At 42.3% G+C, this 23722-nt stretch overlaps 1 protein-coding gene across 11 annotated transcripts in view; it reads left to right on the forward strand.

Moving 5' to 3' along the window:
- Positions 1-23722, forward strand: part of tanc2 (tetratricopeptide repeat, ankyrin repeat and coiled-coil containing 2) — a 264804-nt gene that overhangs the window by 184353 nt on the left and 56729 nt on the right. For all 11 annotated transcript variants that reach the window (XM_062957031.1, XM_062957035.1, XM_062957034.1 and 8 more), the window contains 2 exons: positions 21696-21885; positions 23203-23466. In XM_062957031.1, coding sequence (XP_062813101.1) covers positions 21696-21885; positions 23203-23466 — 454 coding nt within the window. The remainder of the gene's footprint in view (positions 1-21695; positions 21886-23202; positions 23467-23722) is intronic.

The following is a 23722-nucleotide window of genomic DNA, read 5'->3' on the forward strand; positions in this document are numbered from 1 at the left end:
ATGGCTCCTTAATAATTCTGACTAAAATCAGGGATTACATCACTGCTTAAATGACATTGAAACCACTGGAGTGCTCTGCACTTTTTTGATTAGTAACAATATTTGAAAATTAGAAGAGATCATTGTTCAATTATTACAAGGTGGTAGCTGTTTACATGGACCTAAGCTTAATGCCTGCTCCAGATTGAGATTGTTGGCCAGATAGAAGAAGAGATTGCTTCTCAATACCCCTTGATGGAGTATGTTAACCGTCTGTAGGAGAAAAATGTCACTCTTCCATGCATGATGGTGATGTGAATAAGCTGGCAGGAGGTTTTTATATTAATAGCATCTGTTATCCCTTTATTTCACTCCTCCCAAATCTCTATTCACAGTAGCTGGTTGCTACTGCAGATACTTTAGTAGCAAAATTGTCCTGGGATTAATTTTTGAGCATGATGAGTCATAGTGTGGGAAGTTATTTGGAATGCCAGTAATTTTCCTGTTAATCATAATATCTGATATTTGGTTGAGAACTGAGTTATTAATCCACTTTTAATGTGCAAGTCCTGTTAATAAAGCCTCTTTGACATATATTGGCTTTCTGATAATAAAGGGTAAAGGTCTAGTAATATCCGACTCTGGGGGTTGGTGCTCATCTCCATTTCTAAGCTGAAGAGTTGGCGTTGTCCATAGACAACTCCTAGGTCATTTGGCCAGCATGACTACATGGGGTGCCGTTACCTTCCCGCAGAAGCAGTACCTATTGATCTACTCACATTTGCATGTTTTCAAACTGCTATGTTGGCAGAAGCTGGGGCTAATAGCGGGAGCCCACTCTGCTCCCCCAATTCGAACTGCCAATCTTTCAGTCAGCAAGTTCAGCAGCTCAGCGGTTTAATCTGCTGCGCCATCAGGGGCTCCTTTCTGATACTACCATGCATTAATTTTTTCACAAGGTTTGTAAACCACCTTCTAGTGAAAACCTTCTCAGACTGTGTACAAGAAGAGTTTAAACCACAAGATATAGAAAAGCAAGAATAATAATAAAACAATTATAAAATCAAAATTAACTGTTAAACAAGTATCTGGCAGAATCCCAACTGAATTATAGGTAAATAGTCTTAAGGCATTGCTTGATGCATTGTACTGTTACATCTCAACTGTAACAGATTACCACACATTCGTTGGGAGGGGGGTCACTGTGCAAAAGGCTCTGTCCCAGCACAATTTCTCATATAGGCTCCCTTTTCTATCTCAACTGTGGATGGATTAATTTGGGAAATTGTGGTGTTTCGAGTAGCCTAGACTCAGATCACTTAGTTTAAAGGCCAACATTAACAATTAAAATGTAGTTTGAATATATACTGGCAACCAGTGCAACTGGTACAATATAGGTGTTATGTGCTAATGTTTAATAATAATAATAATAAAACTTTATTTATACCCCGCCACCATCTCCCCAACGGGGACTCGGGGCGGCTTACATGGGGCCATGCCCAGACACCATACAATATAACAAAATAAAACAACATATCATAACACAATATAACAGTGCAAAAATAATCATATACATTACAGCACAAATCAGAGAAAACAGTAAAAAACAGGGCGGGCCACATGAACACTTAATTAAAAACTCGGGAGAGAGAGACATAGGAATAGGGGGAAACAGGGAAATAAAATGGTGGAGCAGTCTAAAGGATAAAAACCAAGGGGAATGGCCAGAGCAATATATTACATTTACTCCCCAAAGGCACATCGGAAAAGCCATGTTTTTAGATCTTTCTTAAAGGCTAACAAGGTGGGGGCTTGCCTAATCTCAGTGGGCAATGAATTCCACAGTCGGGGGGCCACAGCAGAAAAAGCCCTCTCCCTCGTTCCCACAAGACGGGCCTGGGACAGAGGCAGTGGCGAAAGGAAGGCCTCCCCGGATGAACGAAGGGAACGAGCAGGTTTATGGTAGGAGATACGGTCCCTAAGGTAGGTGGGTCCCAAACCGTTTAGGGCTTTATAGATGATGGTCTGCACCTTGAATTGGGACCGGAAAGTGAACGGCAGCCAGTGGAGCTCTTTAAACAGGGAGTAGATCGTTCCCTGTAGCTCGCCCCTGTTATTAATCTGGCAGCCGAGCGCTGGACCAATTGTAGTTTCCGGGCCGTCTTCAAGGGAAGCCCCACGTAGAGCGCATTACAGTAGTCCAGTCTAGAGGTAACTAAGGCATGCACCACCGTGGTCAAGTCAGACTTCACGAGGTATGGTCGCAGTTGGCGCACAAGTTTGAGTTGTGCGAAAGCCCTCCCAGCCACCGCCGACACCTGAGCCTCAAGCGTCAACGCTGAATCCAGGAGGACCCCCAAACTGCGGACCTGTGATTTCAGGGGGAGTGCAACCCCGTCCAGCACAGGTTGCCACCCAATACCCCGATCAGATGGGCGACTGACCAGGAGGGCCTCTGTCTTGTCAGGATTGATCCTCAGCTTGTTCCTCCTCATCCAGTCCGCCACAGCGGCCAGGCACTGGTTCAGAATCCGAGGGGCTTCCTTGGAGTTAGATGGAAATGAGTAGTGGATTTGCGTGTCATCTGCGTAGAGATGGCAACACCCTCCAAAACTCCGGATGACCTCTCCCAACGGTTTCATGTAGATGTTAAATAGCATGGGGGATAAAATAGACCCTTGCGGGACCCCACAGGTCAATGGCCAGGGGTCCGAGCAGGTGTCCCCCAGCTTCACCATCTGGGAACGACCCTCCAGGAAGGACCGGAGCCACTGCAGAACCGTGCCACCGAGCCCCATCCCGGCGAGCCTCCCCAGAAGGATACCATGGTCGATGGTATCGAAAGCCGCTGAGATGTCCAAGAGAACCAGCAGGGTCACACTCCCCCTGTCCAGCTCCCTGCGGAGGTCATCCACCAAGGCGACCAGAGCCGTCTCGGTACTGTACCCAGGCCTGAAGCCAGACTGCGAGCGGTCCAGAAAATCAGTGTCATCGAGAAATTCCTGGAGCTGCGTGGCAACCACCCGCTCCAGAACCTTGCCCAAAAACGGGAGGTTGGAGATTGGTCTGTAGTTGTTACAAATAGATGGGTCAAGCGAAGGCTTTTTTAGTAGTGGTTTTACTACCGCCTGCTTAAAGTAGGATGGCACCGACCCCTGAACCAAAGAAGCATTTATTATGGTCACAAACCAATCCAACAACCCATCTTTGGCCAGCTTGACCAGCCAAGAGGGACAAGGATCCAGAGCGCAGGTGGTCGCCCTCACAGACCCAAGAATCCCCTCCACGTCATCAGGAAGAACAAGCCGGAAAGAATCCCATAAGATCGAACAGACAGGTACCTCGGTTACCTCCGCTGAGACCACAATTGAGCTGGAGTCTAGCTCAAGGCGTATCTGAGCAACTTTGCCTGCAAAGTGGTGCGCGAAATCGCTGCACCCAGTTGCCAAGTCATCGGGAAGCCCCTGGACCTCAGGAGGCCGCAGGAGCTCCCCCACAACTCGGAACAACTCCGATGGCCTGTTGGCTGCAGACGCTATGCGGGCAGTCGTGAAAGCTTTCCTGGCTGCTCGCAGAGCCACGGAGTACGCCTTAATAGCGGCTTTAGCCCGTGCTTGGTCGGACACGTCCCGAGATTTCCTCCAGATGCACTCTAGTCCCCTCCTCCTACGCTTCATCACAGCCAACTCCTCGGTAAACCAAGGAGTCGACGCGACTCTACGCAGTGAGAGGGGACGTTCGGGAGCGATCGTGTCCAATGCCCTTGATAGCTCACTATTATAGCGATCAACCAGGACATCGACAGGATCGCCAGTCTCCAGGACAGGAAGATCCCCAAGAGACCTCAGAAGTCCATCCGGATCCATCAGTCTCCTGGGGCGGACCATCTTAATGGGTCCACCACCCCTGCGGAGGTTAGAAGGCACGGCGATACTTAAACAGATCAGATGATGGTCAGACCATGACAATGGAAGAATGTTTTGCTCTTCCACTCTGACTGTCCCACCGTCCACAACAAAAACAAGGTCCAAGGTGTGTCCTGCCTGATGTGTGGGCCCTGATATAACTTGAGACAGCCCCATGGTTGTCATGGCAACCATGAAATCCTGAGCTGCACCTGTCAATGTGGACTCGGCATGAATGTTAAAGTCTCCAAAAACTATCAGTTGTTGGGAGACAAGGGCCGCATTGGAGACCACTTCTGCTAGCTCGGACAGAGAGACTGCTGGGTCGCGGGGTGGACGGTACACCAACAGAATCCCCAAGCTGTCTCGGGCTCCCACCTTCAGGAAGACACACTCGAACCTCGGGGATTGTGGAACGGCGCATCTGATCAGGGCGATGGACTGCCGAAAGATCACCGCAACTCCTCCTCCCTGCCCCCCAACTCTGGCCTGTTGATGCACCCCGAAACCAGGAGGACACAGCTGGGTAAGATTCACACCTCCCAGCTCATCCAGCCATGTCTCGGTGATGCATGCCAGATCTGCCCTCTCATCCAGGATCAAATCCTGGATGACAGCTGTTTTACCATTGACAGATCTGGCGTTCAAAAGCAGGACCTTAAGGTTGGGGGGTCTGTCCTGAAGACTACCACACCTAATCCTCTCCAGGGTCGCAAAAACTCTGTTGCGCTTCTCCCTGGGTTGGTGGTGACCGTGCTTTCTCCTCCCCCATATCACCTCAATGGAGCCACCTCCAGTCAAGCCCTCCTCCCCCTGATGGAAAAACTGGGCAGAATTGCCAGTTGCCGGGACTAGTCAACTGTCCTGGAAAGGAAAGCCTCCAAAAGTGCTTGTTTGTTTACAAAAGGAGCTTCTCTCCATTATTGGGAGAGAGGCATCGATTGATTTGGCCTCATCATGAATAGTAAGCCGACTAGACAAGAGTGGAGACTTGTTGTGGGACTGGGGGGTAGAACAAGCATGACTTCGCAATGGGGAATCTTGAACGTCCATACTCGGCCCGATGTCCAAGGGACGAATTAGTGGGTCTACTAGCACCCTCCTAAGAGTGATGCCCCACTGTTGCAGTTTAGGCCCACACAAATACAATTTATCCCTTAATATTTTATCTTCCAAGCCGATGATAAGACACAGGGAGCGGTTCCAGGATTGGTACTCCCTACAAAGCCAGTCGATAGTCTTAATCTTCACTTCCGACCGGCTTATGGATAAAATTTGAGAGAGAGATATCTGGACCGCTCGCTTAGAAGTCCACCTGCCTCTATTCAATAATGAGTCTGAAACTTCCACTGCAACCTTATTTGTTCGTAAAAGATGTTGAGAATTGCAGGAAGTATCCAAAGGTTGTTCAACCAATTTAGAGGACAGCTCATTATTCGGCTTCTGCAGGGCATTGTTGGTATCCTTCCTATCCATCCTCCCCATGCTCATTCCCCTAGATAAGGCCCCACCCCCCTTTCTAGTTACTCCAAGGCCTGATCCGACGACTACCTTCTCCTCCTTAGGCTTAATTCCCCCACGGCCTTCCAGAGAGCTTAATTCCTTATTCATGTTAATGGGCCTGGTTGATATAGTTGTTATAATGTCCGTAGGAGAAGGATTTTTTACAATCAGGGAAATTCCTTTGAAGAGATGGTCAAGTTTCAAGTTCAGTATTTCCAGCTGTTGCAAGACGGTATTGAATGATTTTCCCAGCAGATCACATAGGTTTGCGAGTTCATTCTTCCCTGAAGTTTCCTTCCAACTCATTTCCTGTTACCTTCTCAGAGAACCTTCCTATAGTATACCACTCTACCACTCAATAGCCAATGCTGGGGAAAGCGAGGAGGGCAGTAGGCTAGCGCTGGGAAAAAGGGAGGGGGGCAGTAGGCAAGGAGTCCAGAGGCAGCAACAGGCAGACTGGCTGGAGATGTTTCTGGCCTCTTCTGCAGCACAGCAGCAGGCCTCTCAGCCCTGCCAGGGCCTTGTGGACTCAGGCTTTATAGATGGTCCTTCCTAGGAAGTGCTAGGAAGTGCTGAGTCACACCCAGATGGAAAGGGCCTGGGGCTGCAGTCTACTCACAAGGAGTCCAGAGGCAGCAACAGGCAGGCTGGCTGGAGATGTTTCTGGCCTCTTCTGCAGCACAACAGCAGGCCTCTCAGCCCTAATGTTTACTTAGTATCTATAGGTACTCAAGTGGCCACATTTTGTACCAGCTCAGATTTTTGAACTGAATTTAAAAACAACATCACAAGGAATCCCCAAGCTAGGGCCTGCGGACCAGATGCAACCCTCTGAGGTTATTTACCTGGGTCCTGGCCTAAACTTTAGACTTAGGGTCACCTTGAGTCTGAAATGACTCGAAGGCATATAATAATAGTCCTAATTACCGTATATACTTGAGTATAAGCCGATCCAAATATAAGACAAAGCACTTAATTTTACCACAAAAAAACTGGGAAAACTTCTTGACTTGAGTATAAACTGAGGGTGGGAAATGTAGCAACTACTGATAAATTTCAAAATAAAAATAGACACCAATAAAATTACATTAATTGAGGCATGAGTAGGTTAAATGTTTTTGAATATTTACCACATTTCAAAGAAAAACAATAAACTAGTTCTGTAGGTAAAAAAGTAGGGTCAACAAAAACTATATGGTATCAACAATAACATAATGATAATGATAATAATAATAATAGGAATGCATTCATGGATTTTTTCAAACTATAGTCCACCCCCCCCCCCCCAATAGTCTGAGGGATTGTGAACTGGCCCTCTGTTTAAAAAGTTTGAGGACCCCTGATGTAGAGTGTATTATGGTAAACTGAATATCATTAGATTATGAAAGGGCAAAGAGCAGCCTATGGACCGCATGTACTGTATTTTTTTTTTGAATCAGATGTGCCATCAAGCCTAATGCCTTTATTTTCAAAACCTCAAAACTAAAAAAAGTATTTTCTTGTGAATATTCACTGATTTTGCCCAGAGTCTGAGGATGTGTTCTCTATATGAAATTATTAGACCCATGATACTTTCATTGAATGGATCACGGGTATTGAGTTGTTTAAATTGGAGCACCTTTCCACTAGTCACTCTGTATTGTGTGGCCTTTTCATAATGCGAAATAGCATAGTGGTAGAGTGTCTGTCTCTTATTCTGTAGATGGGGAGATTGATTCTTGCTGGGTCTATTTTGTTTCTTAGTTCTTATCTTTTTTTTTAGTAACAAATGTAAATTTCTCTCTTTACTTGTCGCCTGTGTCATTCACCCTCACAATGTTTGCTATTTTTATATGACCAAAAAAGGAGAAGCAGCAGCAGACCCAGCAGGAATCAATCACCCCCATCTACAGAATGGTTTGCTCTTCATTCTCCTTGATAGAAATCACAAAGCCAGCTACTTGTTTCCAGAAGATTGTCTTTGTCTCCTTGATTTCAAGTTTCACCTTGTCAAGAGTACCAGCTCTCTAACTCAGGATCAATCTCCTGTCCTTTGGTGGTGAAGATAACACATGCCAAAATAGATCATGGCCATCACATATCAGTTTAACCTATACCTCCATTTTGACTATCTCAAATTTTTCCTCAGAATTGTCACTGAGTATACCTAGTATATCCCATTCCACCTTAGTTGGCAAAAGTTATCTTCCCTCACTCACTGATGACATACGATCTTTTGGAGATCAAATGTTATGAATGAATAAGGATTCTGCTCCATGTGTTGTCGAAGGCTTTCATGGTCGGAATCCATTGAAATCGACAAATGTGGACAATTTCAACAGAAAGGAGGAAACCATGAAAATGAACAAAAACTGGCTACCAGTATTTAAAAAACTCTAAATTCAGAACAGTAAATAAAGAACAATACTCTGAAAACAGAGGAATTCCAGACATGAATCAATCAGGGCCAGCTAACACCTGCCAACAAAGAATTCCCCCAGGCAGGAAGAAACCAGGCCTTGAAGCTGACAAGGCAATTCATGCTAATCAAGGTGATTAAGTACAATATTTACACTAGCCTCGAGCAGACAATAGTTCTTTCTCCCACCCTGTATCTTCTACAGATAGTTGATTAGTTTCAATATACCTCACAACCTCTGAGGATGCCTGCCATAGATGTGGGCAAAACAATGCTTCTGGAAAATGGCCATACAGCCTGGGAAACTCACACCAACCCAGATTCTGCTCCAGTTTAAATCCCATTGATGCCTTACTTTTTCAAGTCATTTAATGATTCTGGAGCAATACATTGTTGGTAATGTTTAAAGAGTTAGTGGTTCTGTACAAAGTAGTATAGATTGGTTAGTGCAGCATCCCAAGCCAAATACTGTGTTGGATGCTGTCTAATTTAAGATTTCCCCAGAAGATCCACTCTATGACTGCTAATTGTGAAGAGAACAAGTTAGATGAATTGTAAATTTTACTCCTCCTCTGCTTTGCTCTTTCAGATGTCTAATTATAGTGCCTGTATGAGGACATACTGGCAGCTGTTGTGGGATACAGTAAGCTTTTGCTTGGATGAGATATTTGAGAAAGATTATCCATTTTATAGGCTGAGACATATATATTAACTGATCAGCAAATCACAACTGCCAGATAAGCTCCAGATTGCATGTCTCTCTGTTACCGTGCCTGGTCACATTCCTTCCATCCCATACTAAGGCAACAACTGAAGACTTGTTTTCTTGAAAAAGTAGGGCTTTTTCATGCTAAGACAGACAGAAAGTTAGAACACACACATAACATGAGAACCACTGCTCCAGCACAATATCACACAATATCATTTGATCAGGTAGTGAGTAGAAACAAAGAATGTGCAAGTTGGGATGCCTTCCTTCTCAGCCCACAATAGTGGTCAGCATGTGTAAAAGTGGAGGCAGATTTCCAGGAATCTGTATTTCCTGATAACAATGATCTTTCTAAGAAAGTTGAGGCAGAGGGAGCTTCTAATTCCCAATAGGAGGGTGAGATTGCTGAAAACACATTGTCATCATTCATAGAGTGATGAAGGGATGAGGAGATCATTAAATCTTTTACTCCAACAACTTCGTTCCTAGGTCACTTGTTGACTGGAACATAGGCCACCACAAATGCTTCTGCAGAGGACTGAGGCAGATGGTCCAGGAAGGCAAGACACCTTCAGCTCAATGCACTACAGTGATTCCCTATCACAAAAGTATTCCGGTCCTTCAAACAGATCCCTTGAAAGAAGGCTATTAGGTTAGTTTAGGACAACACCAAGGTGGTCTTCTTGAACAAACAAGCAGTCACAAGATGTCTTTCTCTGCCGCACAGTTTAGTTCTGGGACTGGTATATTCCTTGCAGCATCCTTCCTTTGACAATCGACTACCAGCATGCAAGAATATACTAGCATAAAAAACAAACCCTTTTCTATCTCAGGGCCATTGAGACTAAGCACAGTAACTGAACCTTACAAGCTGACTCTGGATCCACAACTCAAAACATTACCATCACAAATGATTCTGAATGCCAAAAAATCCAGAAGAACCAACACAGTTCTCAACCATTTTCTAGTTCAAGATGTCCTCGAATGTTATCAAGTCTATTTCTGAATCAACATTGGGAATGAAACCAAATACCTCATTACTAGTAACAGGTTCATGTTGCCTTTGGCATTGTGGAAAAGCATGATGACACCAGCTATAGGTTTGCTATCCACTTTGAATAGTATGTTACTCTGTTGGCTACTACAACTCTGCCAAGTGTATAGTTTACTTCAGCTTTTTAAAAGCAACTCTTGTTTGTCATGAATGAGTCTAAAACACATACAGATAGAAACAGTTAACAACAACAAATCAGCTTGGAGCAAAGTCAAGTTAAATCAGTAGTTATTGTGGTGATCTGATGATAAAGCTGCTGCTGCTCAGTTGTTTAGTCGTCTCCGACTCTTCGTGACCTCATGGACCAGTCCACGCCAGAGCTCCCTGTCGGGTGTCACTGCCCCAGTTCCTTCAAGGTCAAGCCAGTTTTTGTAATAGTTTGGTGCCTGATTAGGGTCACCACACCAAAACAGACTGAAACATAATCAAGACAGACTAAACAAAAAAAAGAAGATATATTGATGATTAACGGATGCAGCAGGTGATCTATAGCAGAGAAAGTTCACATGTCCTTTTAGCTGCTGAATCACTCATGTGGGTTTCTGAGATACAGAGAGCATATATCTTTTCTAGTCTAGTATATTATCCTTGACCTCTGATGGGAGGTGGTAAGGTATTGTGCCCACTGGTTCTTCCTCGCCTCCGATGTACGCCCGCCCACAGCTTCTGCTCACAAAAAAAATGTGAAGGACAACCTATGGTAAATCTTGCCTGTATCACTAGAATCCACCACAGCTATATCCATAGAATAAAGCATGGAGAGATAAAAATGCTCCCTAGTTAGTGATAGAAGCTTTTAAAGTTACAATTGTAAACTCAAGTAAAATTACTTCCTGATTAGTAATATCAGCTTTTTAAATGTGGTATTTGAAAAACTGACAGTTGCTCTCCCAATTAGTGATAACAGCATTTGCAGTCAATGTGAGCAACTGAAGCTAATTGTACTCCCACTTAGTGAACTGAAAGATAAAGTTACAAAGCCAGAAAAAAGAGGTGTTTATGATGTCAGCAGGTACTAGTTATATGCAAGGATGGTCCCAATACAATATTTCCTGAAGAAGATTATCTTGCTTCTTTAACTGGCCTAAAACTAACTTTTCTTTCTGTTAGAAAATGTACAGCTGCTAGTATTACACCAAAGGTTGTCCTTTTAGGAGATTTGTGCACAGTTCTGTCCTCACACAGATCTCTACTAGTATTTTGCCTGTACTTACTTACTTAGGCGATCCCTCATTGTTCGAGTATTATGGCCTTCCAAGTTCTTGGAAGATGCATATGCGTTTTTTTTAAAAAAAATTGTGGAGGTCTGTGCACAGCTGATCAACACACAGTCTTCACAGAGTGAGGGTCCTAACCAGTGAGAACGGGAGAAGTCCCAGCAGATTGGAGGAGGGCGAATGTGGTCCCTATCTTCAAGAAGGGAAAAAAGAACGATCCAAACAATTACCGTCCGGTCAGCCTCACATCGATACCAGGCAAGATTCTGGAAAAGATCATTAAGGAAGTGGTCTGCGAACACTTAGAAACAAATGCGGTCATTGCTAATAGTCAACACGGATTTACCAAAAACAAGTCATGCCAGACTAATCTGATCTCTTTTTTCGATAGAGTTACGAGTTGGGTCGATACAGGGAATGCTGTGGATGTAGCGTACCTGGATTTCAGTAAGGCCTTCGACAAAGTCCCCCACGACCTTCTGGCAAACAAACTAGTAAAATGTGGGCTAGACAAAACTACGGTTAGGTGGATCTGTAATTGGCTAAGCAAACGAACCCAAAGGGTGCTCACCAATGCATCGTCTTCATCATGGAAAGAATTGACAAGTGGAGTGCCGCAGGGCTTCGTCCTGGGCCCGGTTCTGTTCAACATCTTTATTAACGACTTAGACGAAGGGTTAGAAGGCACGATCATCAAGTTTGCAGACGACACAAAACTGGGAGGGATAGCTAACACTCCAGAAGACAGGAGCAGAATTCAAAACGATCTTGACAGACTAGAGAGATGGGCCGAAACTAACAAAATGAAGTTCAACAGGGACAAATGCAAGATACTTCACTTCGGCAGAAAAAATGGAAATCAAAGATACAGAATGGGGGACGCCTGGCTTGACAGCAGTGTGTGCGAAAAAGACCTTGGAGTCCTCGCGGACAACAAGTTAAACATGAGCCAACAATGTGATGCGGCAGCTAAAAAAGCCAACGGGATTCTGGCCTGCATCAATAGGGGAATAGCGTCTAGATCCAGGGAAGTCATGCTCCCCCTCTATTCTGCCTTGGTCAGACCACACCTGGAATACTGTGTCCAATTTTGGGCACCGCAGTTGAAGGGAGATGTTGACAAGCTGGAAAGCGTCCAGAGGAGGGCGACTAAAATGATTAAGGGTCTGGAGAACAAGCCCTATGAGGAGCGGCTTAAAGAACTGGGCATGTTTAGCCTGCAGAAGAGAAGGCTGAGAGGAGACATGGTAGCCATGTACAAATACGTGAAGGGAAGTCAAAGGGAGGAGGGAGCAAGCTTGTTTTCTGCTGCCCTGCAGACCAGGACACAGAACAATGGCTTCAAACTACAGGAAAGGAGATTCCACCTGAACATCAGGAAGAACTTCCTCACTGTGAGAGCTGTTCGACAGTGGAACTCTCTCCCCCGGGCCGTGGTGGAGGCTCCTTCTTTGGAGGCTTTTAAGCAGAGGCTGGATGGCCATTTGTCGGGGGTGCTTTGAATGCGATTTCCTGCTTCTTAGCAGGGGGTTGGACTGGATGGCCCATGAGGTCTCTTCCAACTCTACTATTCTATGATTCTATGATTCTATGAGTGGCATGGTTAACACGATGACAGTGGCTTCTCAATCTGTTGCAGCCTTTTTCTGACTTCACAGCTGTTGTAACATGTACCATGTTATCTTCTGCCTGATCCGCCATTGAGGTCTTTGGATTGCGCTCAGTCTGGAACCTCCCCTGCGCCCCCTCCCTGGGAGTGCATGACTCTGATAGTTATACCCGCAGGTTCATTGGAACACACAACCCCCCTCACCACAACAATGTGACAATCCATCAAGGGGGGGGGGAGGGCTGTACATCTTGCCTCATTGTTCTGCTGTCAGCTGTCTTTCTTCCCAACACCTCTCTCACACACACGCACATTTATTCAGTCAGTCTGTGGTGTACTTTAACTCGGGAAAGAGTTGTTTCCAATTATGCTGAATTTTGTTAAAGGCAATTCTTTGATGTGCTGATGTGTTTAACATATTTTTAGTCTCTTTACATAACTTTTAAACATTGTTCTAATCTTTTAGTGTTTAGTCTATTTACATAACTTTTAAACATCGTTTTAATCTCAGTGATGATTTTATTTGTCTGTTGCCTTTTGATCTTTTGATATAGAATAGGATACAAATATTTTGTTAAGTAAATATGATAGTTCCTGGTATGTTGAAATAAATGGCAGTCCACCACACCAGGTAGCTTGAGAATACGGTTGTACAAAGCATGGTAGAACCAGTAATTAAGCACATTTTATAGGAGCACTGCCACACCTTGTCAGGAAAATAGCTTATGTCAGTGAAGCTTTAGTTATCTAAGTAATTTATTTTAAATTTCGAAAATAAAAATGACTGCCTTTTAAAAGTATTTGATCATTATAGAAAACTTTACTCTTCATAGAAGATTACACTTCCTCATTTCCCCAGTGAGAACATAACCTAATCTGACAAAATTTGAAAAACCCTTTAAAAGAAGCATGTTATTTCACTTCAGTTTGTGGGGTTTTGTTTTTTTGCTGGTGGAGACCTTTATTTCCATTTTATGCTTATTGAAAACATTTTCAGTTTCTTTGTTTGATCATTAAGGTTATGTCAAAAATGAAATGATACTGCATGTTCCTGGTTATGAAGGTTCAAAATTATTTTAATGAATCATTTTAGTAAGGGCAAATAATTCTATATGTTATATGTTGGGCATTGCCAGATTGGCGCTCCTTTAATGAAACTTTCTATCAGAAAAAAAATAGCCATCGCTGAAGTTGACCATTCTGTAAAAGAACTGGATTCGGATGTATCTGGATATAGCAGTGTTTCTATAAGATTAACAGTGTTGCATGCTCAATATTCTTTTTAATGATTAGATAAATTATGACTGTAATATGAGAGCAAAATTATCTGCCTCACAGGTCTGATTTAACAATTACTTAGATCATATACTGTTTTCCAAGCACGATTTTACTATATTAATTCTGTGTGTCATAGACTTACTGTGAAACCAGATTTTGCACTCAATTTCAGAAGAGTCATGTAATTTAATGTAGTTGCTTTTAAAGAAACACACTAGAAAGATAATCTTCTTTAAAACATGAGTGATTGGCCTTCCTTTTCTTCAAAGGCCATATTTCCTTTAGGCAGTGGTTACTCCTCATTTTCCTTCCTTTTTTCCGCCATTCCCTCTTCTTTCTTCTAGTCTACCAAGGGAACTGCTAATAAAAAGACAGATTCCTGAAGTCTGAACAGATTGCTCACAAAGGATCTTTCAGAATTAGAAAAGGGCACACATGGCACTAGGCTTATTAGCTATCCATCTCTGCTATATCGCAAGGTGATTGAAAAATTCATTTATATATTAAAAATCATGTAAATTGCTAGTCAAAACAACTATCTCAACTTCTATGAAACATAAACAATAAACAAATTCAACAGTTTCACATATGTTTACTTATAGCTTAATGTATATACTCACGTATAAGTCTCGAATTTTTAGTCAAAGAATAAATCCCAAAAAAAGGGTTGATCTATTCAGAGGTCAATGTGAATGCTGTACCTTAACTCTTACAGCTCTTATTACTTGTAGTTTATTTCCCAGCTCTTGCCAAAATTGTGAATTTCTGTCATCATTTAAATTGATTTTTCTTTGATCCAAGAATTAAGCAGACATGTAGAAATCCATCTAAAATAATGGTCAGTGTTTTACAGCAAGTGTTAATATCATGCTCACCTTCAGATGTTATAGGTTAACAATAAGTTTTTTTAAAAAGAATTTTATTAAATTTTTTATACTACATCGAAAGAGTGAGAACAACCAAGGTATAGAAAAGTAGGGAAAAGAGAGAAAGATAAAAGTCTACAATCTACAAAAATATACCCACACACAAAAAAACAAAAAGCAAAAAAAAAAATGACTTCCATTCCATTTTCTTTGATAATATTTTCTTATTATTCAATAATATTTTTTCTTGCTAAGGAGAAAAAAAATAGCAAAATTGTCTCTCGTAATCTTCATTTTCTCAAATTATCCAGATAGTCCTGAAGATCGTCCCAATTTGTTCTTTTCATTATCTTGCCTGTATTTTTCTTCAACAAAAAAGTCAATTCGTCCATATCCTTTATTTCTCTTATCGTCTCCACCCACTCCTCAATTGGTGGTACTGATTCCTGTTTCCATTCTCTAGCGAAAACAATTCTAGCGGAAGTTGTAATATAGGTAAAAAATTTATCTTCTTGTTCCGTCAATTGTAAGTCTAAGTCTGTAAATCCTAATAGATAATACTCTGGTTTTCTTATAAATGTTCATTTTAAAATCTTTTGTAATTAGGTTAACAATAAGTTTGTTAAGTTGTAAAATAAAAGTGATCTGATAAAATTCTCCTGAGCAGTCGTAATACAATAGACTTTCAGTTAACTGACATTCATAGGGATTGGTAGATGCTGGAGAAATGTAGTTTCTGGTTGCTTGAGAGTTACTATTAAAATAGGCCTAACTAATATCATGTCGTACCAGAATCTCTATATTAACTTCATATTAATATTGAAATACAGTAATTAAAAGCAAATAAAGACCAAAAAAGGACAAACTAAAATTAATGTAACATTTATGCTAAAAATTGGTTTTATTTCGATTTTTATTTAAAGTATTATTTCTTTGTCTCCCCCCCCCCCCCCCATTGCTTAAGAGTTCCAGTTGCTTTACTTCTAGTTTACTTAGAGTCTACTGTAATATGTAATGGTCCAATTTACTGTTATTGCACACACATTTAGAAGTGCTTTTTGGAGAAAGAACTGTAGCTCACTCGTAGAAGCATGCAGGGTGTCTTATATTCAACCCCCAGTATCTCTGGTAGAGCTTAAGAAAAACCCATACCTGAAACCCTGGCGAGTTGCAGGCAATCCATGTAGACAATACTAGATGAGATGACTTTACTATCTGATTTAGTTTAAGATAGCTTCCTGTGTTCATTAATGTAGAGAACTGGGAAATTGCCAGGTTAATGCCAGATGGGTCAGTAGTAGACATTAATATTAGTCATAAGCTTCTCTTTCTATCACAAATCCCCTTTAGCTCGCCAAATATTGAAATGCAGTCTTTGCCAGGTTGAATTATGTGCTACAATTCTAACTAGCTGAGATAGCCACAGATTTGGTGAGCTAACACTAAAAGCGCATGTACACTGTAGAAGTGGTGCAGTTTGACACCCCTTTAAATGTTATGGCTAAGTGCTATGGAATTCTGGGACGTATGATTTAGTGAGCCATTAGCACTTGCTGGCAGAGAAAGCTAAAGATCTTGCAAAATTACGATTCCCATGATTTGTCATGGCAGTTAAAGTACTGTCAAACTGCATTATTTCTACAATATAGATGCACTCAGTGCCAACTGAATTTGCTGAATCTAAATCCTTCCATCTTCAGAATCTTTAGAATTGTTTAGAACAAGCCTTATCATAGGACAGAGCTTGGAAATCATTTGTTGAATTAATTCTTTGAACTGGGTTGCTGTGAGTTTTTTGGCGGTTGTATGGCCATGACCCAGTAGCATTCTGGCCATGATCCAGTAGCATTCTGTCCTGATACATCTGTGGCAGGCATCCTCAGAGGTTGTGAGGTTTGTTGGAAATGAGGCAGTGGGGTTTATATATCTGTGGAATGTCCAAAGTGGGAGAAATAGCTCTTGTCTGTTTTAGGCAAATGTGAATGTTGCTGCCTGGGGGATCCTTTGTTTGGGAGGTTTTCAGATTCTTTGAACTATTTACTAGAATATCCTCCTGAGTGACTGAATTCCACAGATGCCCCTACACTTTACCAATAATTTATTTTGACTTGTAATAGGTTTTCCTATGCAGCATAAAGGAAGTCTTAGGGCTTCACCATCACTTACCAGCAAGGCCAGGCTACCAGCATAGATGTTTTGGGCAGCATTTTTGTGTGTGTGTGCGTCAGGAGCAACTTGAGAAACTGCAAGTCGCTTCTGGTGTGAGAGAATTGGCTTTCTGCAAGGACGTTGCCCAGGGGACGCCTAGATGTTTGATGTTTTTGCCTTCCTTTTGGGAGACTTCTGTCATCTCCCTGCATGGGGAGTTGGAGCTGACAGAGGGAGCTCATCTGCTCTCTCCCCGGATTCAAAACGGCAACCTTCAGGTCAGCAACACAACCTTCAAGTCAGCAGTTCTGCGGGTACAAGGGTTTAACGCATTGCGCCACCGGAGGCACCACATGGGCAGCTATAATGAGCATGAATTTATTAGACCCTGTGAATCCTTCCTGAACCTGTGCTTCATGCATATGATGTGCTGGGAAAAGGACAAAACTACAAAATGAAAAGTGCAAATATAATTTGTACATTGTAAGATTAACAAGTACACTGAGGTAATACGGAGAAGGGTATGCATTTTAAATTGAAGATGCCATGGATTGGACCAGGCACTTGTGGCTCCTGTATGCTGAAACATATGATCTCCTATTAATGTTTCAGACCATGCTTCTTAATTGGGAGTGGGGAAGCAGGGTGATGCAATAATTCTAATTTATAGAAAAAACTTCTATATATGCTCAGAGGCCCTCAAAATGTTTCTGATTAAGAATTCTCCACCCTTGATCTATCCTGCATAGCTATATGATTATTGCTGCACTTGCAGGGGAGCCTTCTACTCTTAACTGAATTAAATCACTCTTTCTAAAAATTAATAAGGAATACTGTATTCTTTAACAAGCAAGGTGTTTGTAAGGTGAGTGAAGTGTAAATGTTTGGCAGAGTTGCGTGGGAGGAATGTAGAACAGTGACAAAATGTAGTTGGGTAAATTGTAAGTTTGGAAGCAGCTTTTGCCAACCTGTTCTCAATCATGTTGAACCTCCATCAGCCAACAGTCATAATGTGAAATTTGTAGTCCATCTGGAAAAAGTACTATGCTGGGGAAGGCACACATAAAATGACAAAAAGGAGCTGAAAACCAATGTGCTGCAAGAGATCAAGGATAATATGTCCCGGTCCATTCTTGTAACTCCTACAGCTTGTTCTGAAAAGAAATGATGCGTAAACAACTAATTAACAAAATTGGACAAATTGACTGTTTTCAATTATCTATATTAATGGCAGTTACATGACTATCCCAAAGTTAGATTTTTGACATGAAATAATACATTTTTAAACTTCACACCACAAGTTACATAGAATCATAGAATCATAGAGTCTGTCTGTCTGTCCGGCTTGTTCTTCCTGATGACGTGGAGGGGATTCTTGGGTCTGTGAGGGCGACCACTTGCGCTCTGGATCCTTGTCCTTCTTGGCTGGTTAAGCTGGCCAAAGATGGGTTGTTGGATTGGTTTGTGGCTATTACAAATGCCTCCTTGGGTCAGGGGTCAGTTCCATCCTGCTTTAAGCAGGCAGTAGTAAAACCATTACTAAAAAAGACCTCTTTAGACCCATCTGTATGTAACAACTACAGACCAATTTCCAACCTCCCATTTTTGGGCAAGGTTCTGGAGCGGGTGGTTGCCACGCAGGTCCAGGAGTTCCTCGATGACACTGATTTTCTGGACCGCTCGCAGTCTGGCTTCAGGCCTGGGCACAGTACTGAGACGGCTTTGGTCGCCTTGGTGGATGACCTCCGCAGGGAACTGGACAGGGGGAGTGTGACCCTGCTGGTTCTCTTGGACATCTCAGCGGCTTTCGATACCATCGACCATGGTATCCTTCTGGGGAGGCTCTCTGGGATGGGGCTCGGTGGCACGGTTCTGCTGTGGCTCCAGTCCTTCCTGGAGGGTCGTTCCCAGATGGTGAAGCTGGGGGACACCTGCTCGGACCCCTGGCCATTGACCTGTGGAGTCCCGCAAGGGTCTATTCTATCCCCCATGCTATTTAACATCTACATGAAACCGCTGGGAGAGGTCATCCGGAGTTTTGGAGGGTGTTGCCATCTCTACGCAGATGACACGCAAATCCACTACTCGTTCCCATCTGACTCTCAAGGAAGCCCCTCGGATGCTGAACCAGTGCCTGGCCGCTGTGGCGGACTGGATGAGGATGAACAAGCTGAGGATCAATCCTGACAAGACAGAGGCCCTCCTGGTCAGTCGCGCGTCGGATCGGGGTATTGGGTGGCAACCTGTGCTGGACGGGGTCGCACTCCCCCTGAAATCACAGGTCCGCAGTTTGGGGGTCCTCCTGGACTCAGCGTTGACGCTTGAGACGCAGGTGTCGGCGGTGGCCGGGAGGGCTTTCGCACAACTCAAACTTGTGCGCCAACTGCGACCATACCTCGTGAAGTCTGACTTGACCACGGTGGTGCATGCCTTAGTTACCTCTAGACTGGACTACTGTAATGCGCTCTACGTGGGGCTTCCCTTGAAGACGGCCCGGAAACTACAATTGGTCCAGCGCTCGGCTGCCAGGTTAATTACGGGGGCGAGTTACAGGGAGAGATCTACTCCCCTGTTCAAGGAGCTCCACTGGCTGCCTTTTATTTTCCGGTCCCAATTCAAGGTGTATACCATCACATATAAAGCCCTAAACGGTTTGGGGCCCACCTACCTTCGTGACCGTATCTCCTGCCACAAGCCTACACGATCCCTTCGCTCATCAGGGGAAGCTTTCCTGTCCCCACTCCCGATATCCCAGACCCGCCTTGTGGGAACAAGGGAGAGGGCCTTTTCTGCTGTGGCCCCCCGATTGTGGAATTCTCTGCCCGCGGAGATTAGGCAAGCCTCCACACTAGCAGCCTTCAAGAAAGAATTGAAAACATGGCTCTTTCGCTGCGCTTTTGGAGAGTAACCATTTTATATTTCTTTTCCGTTGCTCCCCCTAATATCTATCCTCCAGAATACCCCACTCCCTTATGACCCTGTTCGCTGTGGTTTTTATTTTTATGTCTTTCTCACCCCGAGTTTTAACTTAATGTTCATGTGGTCTGCCCTTGTTTTTATTGTCTCCTTGTTTTATTTTGTAATGGATATTATTTACTGTATTGTTTATTGTATTGTGTTGTGCTGTTCTTTTATATGCTGTTTACATTGTATTGTTTTGGGCGTGGCCCCATGTAAGCCGCCCCGAGTCCCCATTGGGGAGATGGTGGCGGGGTATAAAGTTTTATTATTATTATTATTATTATTATTATTATTATTATTATTATTATTATTATATGTAAGATTTGGATATAGATTGTTTAAATACATTTTGTATATTCTGTATATTCAATGTGTCAAATCAAATGTTAGGAACTGATTAGGTTATAACAAAAGAAATCGCGGTTTTAGTAAAAGGAGAGGGAATGGGAAATTGCAGGGAAATAAAAGAAGCAATACCTGACTGCATACAAACGGTGATTGTTTTGGGATGGAAAGACAAATCAAGGTGGATAGCAAATAAATGGTATCAGTACATGGTAGATCAAATGGAATTTGAGATTATGAATGTAAAATTAAATGAGTGAAAAGGTAATGAAAATAGAATGCAAGAAATTGAAGAAAGATGGAACCAGGTCAAGAATATTATTATGAATAATTCTAGAGATCAGGCCATAAGAAATAAGATATAAATGTTATATAGTATGTAAATATATAAGGATCGTCTCAAAAAGGATTAACAAGGATTAAAAAGAAAACAATCTTCGTGGTGGTGGTGGGAATTGTAAATTGTGTGTGTCTTAAAATTGAATAAATTTATTTTTAAAAATAGATTGTTTAAATAATATATTATAAAATTAAGTATGCAGTTTATCATGGAGGGTTTATTCTGTTAGGTCCTTTGTTTAAATAATAAACTGTAGAATTCATTCATGAGATTTGAATTAAGACTTTTAAAAGACGCTATTCATAGCAACATTATAAGAAGCCATTAATTTGGTTTCTATCCACATTTCCTTCATGGTAATATCAGATGAAATTTTGTTTAAAGGATCTGCTTTCTGAAGCATATAGCAATTATAAATTCAAGTTTCCTTCTATTATTTTGATTGCAAACCTTGAGGAAGCCATGATGACAGTGACCTTGAGATACTAACTGTAGCCCTTTCTTTATAGAACTACATGGTTTCTCCCCACTTTTTAGTATAATGAGCTAAATAAAAACACATTATGGAATAGAATATGGAGGACCTGTGGCCAAAGATTAATTAGTTTCATGTATTTGTAAAATGGAATAGTGGGATAGAAATGTAAATAATTTCCAGTTTGTGTGGCATAAAACTTCTGCTGCAATCTTTAACAGCAAAGAAAAATTGATTCTGGAAATGTTATGGGCATATTAAATTGATGGGTATATTTTAAAATCAGTCTACAGGCACTTGCACAGTTCAGTCAACAACACTCAGAAGAAAAGAACAGTACATAGGAAATAAACCTATACTGTGTAATGAAAGGAATCCAAGATAACATACAATTTCCTCCCTGACCTTTGGGTTTCTTGCAGGCATTAGCTTTCTTGAAAATATGAAATACATTTTTGAACACAGCAAGAACATTGAATAAGTGGCATAGCAGTGCCACCATCCATTCAGATGAGTGCGAAATGTTCTGTGTATGAATTCTGAAAAGAGCACCATTGTAACATTTTGCCTAGAATTGGCTCAAATAAAGCCTGCCCTATCATGAAGCTAGTCTTGAAACCACTTATTTCAGGTCAAGTCAATAAGCTTTGCTAATTTCAGCAGATACCATATTTACTCAAATCTAATGCTCACCCTTTTTGGCTAAATTATGTAGCTAAAATGCACATTAGATTTGATGGTGTTAGAATTAGTATATCTATCAGAATTTTCATGGCCAATGTTTACCTAGACAGCATTCTAGGAGCCAACCATTTTTGTTCTTTTGCAATATGAATTCTCATCTTTGAGCCATCATCAAGCACAAACCAATAGTGGTAAGTGATATGCCTGTGTTCTTAATCTTTCAGACATCAGCAGCATCCCAGCGAATAAGCCCATGTTCCACATTGACCAGCAGTACTGCTTCACCACCTGCCAGTAGTCCCTGTTCCACCCTCCCTCAGTCTAGTACCAAGGATGTAATAGCAAAGGATGGCACTTACGGAGCTGTCACAAGCCCCACTTCTACTCTTGAAAGCAGAGATAGTGGCATCATAGGTAAGTCATACTCTTGGACACCAGCTGTGTATTTTGGAATGCTATTGTACAAAAAATGTATTATTTTTTAATGTAACAGGTTAAATTGCAGGCATTTGAGATAATTTGTATATCTGTATCAGACCTTCCTTTTACTTAATGGGACTGTTTTCCTGAGGAATTAAACCTCATTTATTTATTGTAACTTTGGACCCATCTGCCCAAATAATGGAGTGTACAGGGTGCATTATTTTGGGGTGTCCAAATGACTCACCAGAATAATGTGTTTTAACCTGGAATAAACCTGTTAATCCAGGTTTATTCCAGGTTTAAAATACGTATAGAGATCCGGATCATCCTCCAGGGAGATCCAGGACATTGCAGTTATGGGGGCTCATCCTTCTAACCATCCCGTGTTCCTTTTGCCACTCTCCCTTCTCTACACCATGGAATCCCCCCTCTCCTCTCCAAAGCTTTATAGTGTCTTTTCTAAACACCATAGAGCCACAGGAAAGCCATTTGTATTGATCAGAAGCTGTTTCTGCTGTTTTGGGTGCAGGGAGGGGTGCAGGGTGCAGGGAGGGGAGACACTAGCCATTCCTACCCACGCTGAGAGTGGCGGGTGGTGGTGAATGGTTACCCCACCCTCATCCCACACCAATGAGTTGGGGTTCTCCCCCCCCCCCCCCAACACACACACGTGTGGCCTTCCAATGCAACACAAATTGGCTGGTGTGGAAGGGCCCTTTTTCTCACAAAAAGAAAGCCATCTTCAACCTCAGCAACATGGAATGGATGAAGGATTAGGGGAAATCCAATCCGAGCTGTATGGCCATGTTCTAGAAGGAGGAGCTCCTTCATCCTCATCCACTGTGACGACGAATCCTTTTGATGGTGTACTTCCTCATCTGGCACGCAGGCTGCTGCATGTTTTTTTATGGTGTTGTGAATCAGTTAAATTTGCAGATGGCAGAATAGCCTCTATGTGTCATATTTCATAATATATAGTTTGTGTTTTGGCATTTGGATGCAGATGTAGACCTCTTCTAGATACAGTAGCTTTTAATCTGGAGGCCCCTGCAATCTGTGAATGTTTTATGGTATCAATAGAGGAAGCAGCTACTTTTCTTTTCTTTTTGTTCCTTCTCTCCTGTAGCAGGGTGGGGGAACACACTAGTGGATTAGTAGTCTGAATGGTACAGTGGCATTTAGATGGTTATAAGGAGTTTGAAATAATATCACAGTTTTTAAAACCTGACAAATCTAATTTTCATCTGTGAACCCACATATGTATTAACTGCTTCCCTTGTTGTTTCTTTCTTTTTCTATTTGTTGCAGCAACACTAACAAGTTATTCTGAAAATATGGATCGCGCTAAGTATGGAGGGGAAAGCAGTAAGGAATTGGGATCTGGAGGAAACCTGAAACCTTGGCAGTCTCAAAAATCCAGTATAGACTCCTGTTTATATCGAGTGGATGAAAACATGACTGCCTCTACATACAGTCTAAATAAGATCCCTGAAAGGAACCTAGAGACCGTTTTATCCCAATCGGTACAGTCCATTCCACTTTATCTTATGCCACGGCCAAACTCTGTAGCAGGTAAAAAATTCTTAGTCTGTGCTGAGCTGCATTTAATAATGAACATTGTGCTAATTTACATTTCAGTGCTTCAAATATTTAAAGCAAAGTCTCTGCACTAGGTCCCATATAAAGTGGTAGAGTATATGACTTTCTAACTTCTGGTATTATGGTCCATGAGTCCCTTTGTTAGAACCTCAGTTTCTCATTGTTTTTGTTGCTTGAAATTTACTGAAGGCTCATGCAAAACGTAAACTCCGTTGCTGATTGTGTCAGA

The sequence above is a fragment of the Anolis carolinensis genome, chromosome 6 (genome assembly GCF_035594765.1).
Source record: "Anolis carolinensis isolate JA03-04 chromosome 6, rAnoCar3.1.pri, whole genome shotgun sequence".
Lineage (NCBI taxonomy): Eukaryota > Metazoa > Chordata > Lepidosauria > Squamata > Dactyloidae > Anolis > Anolis carolinensis.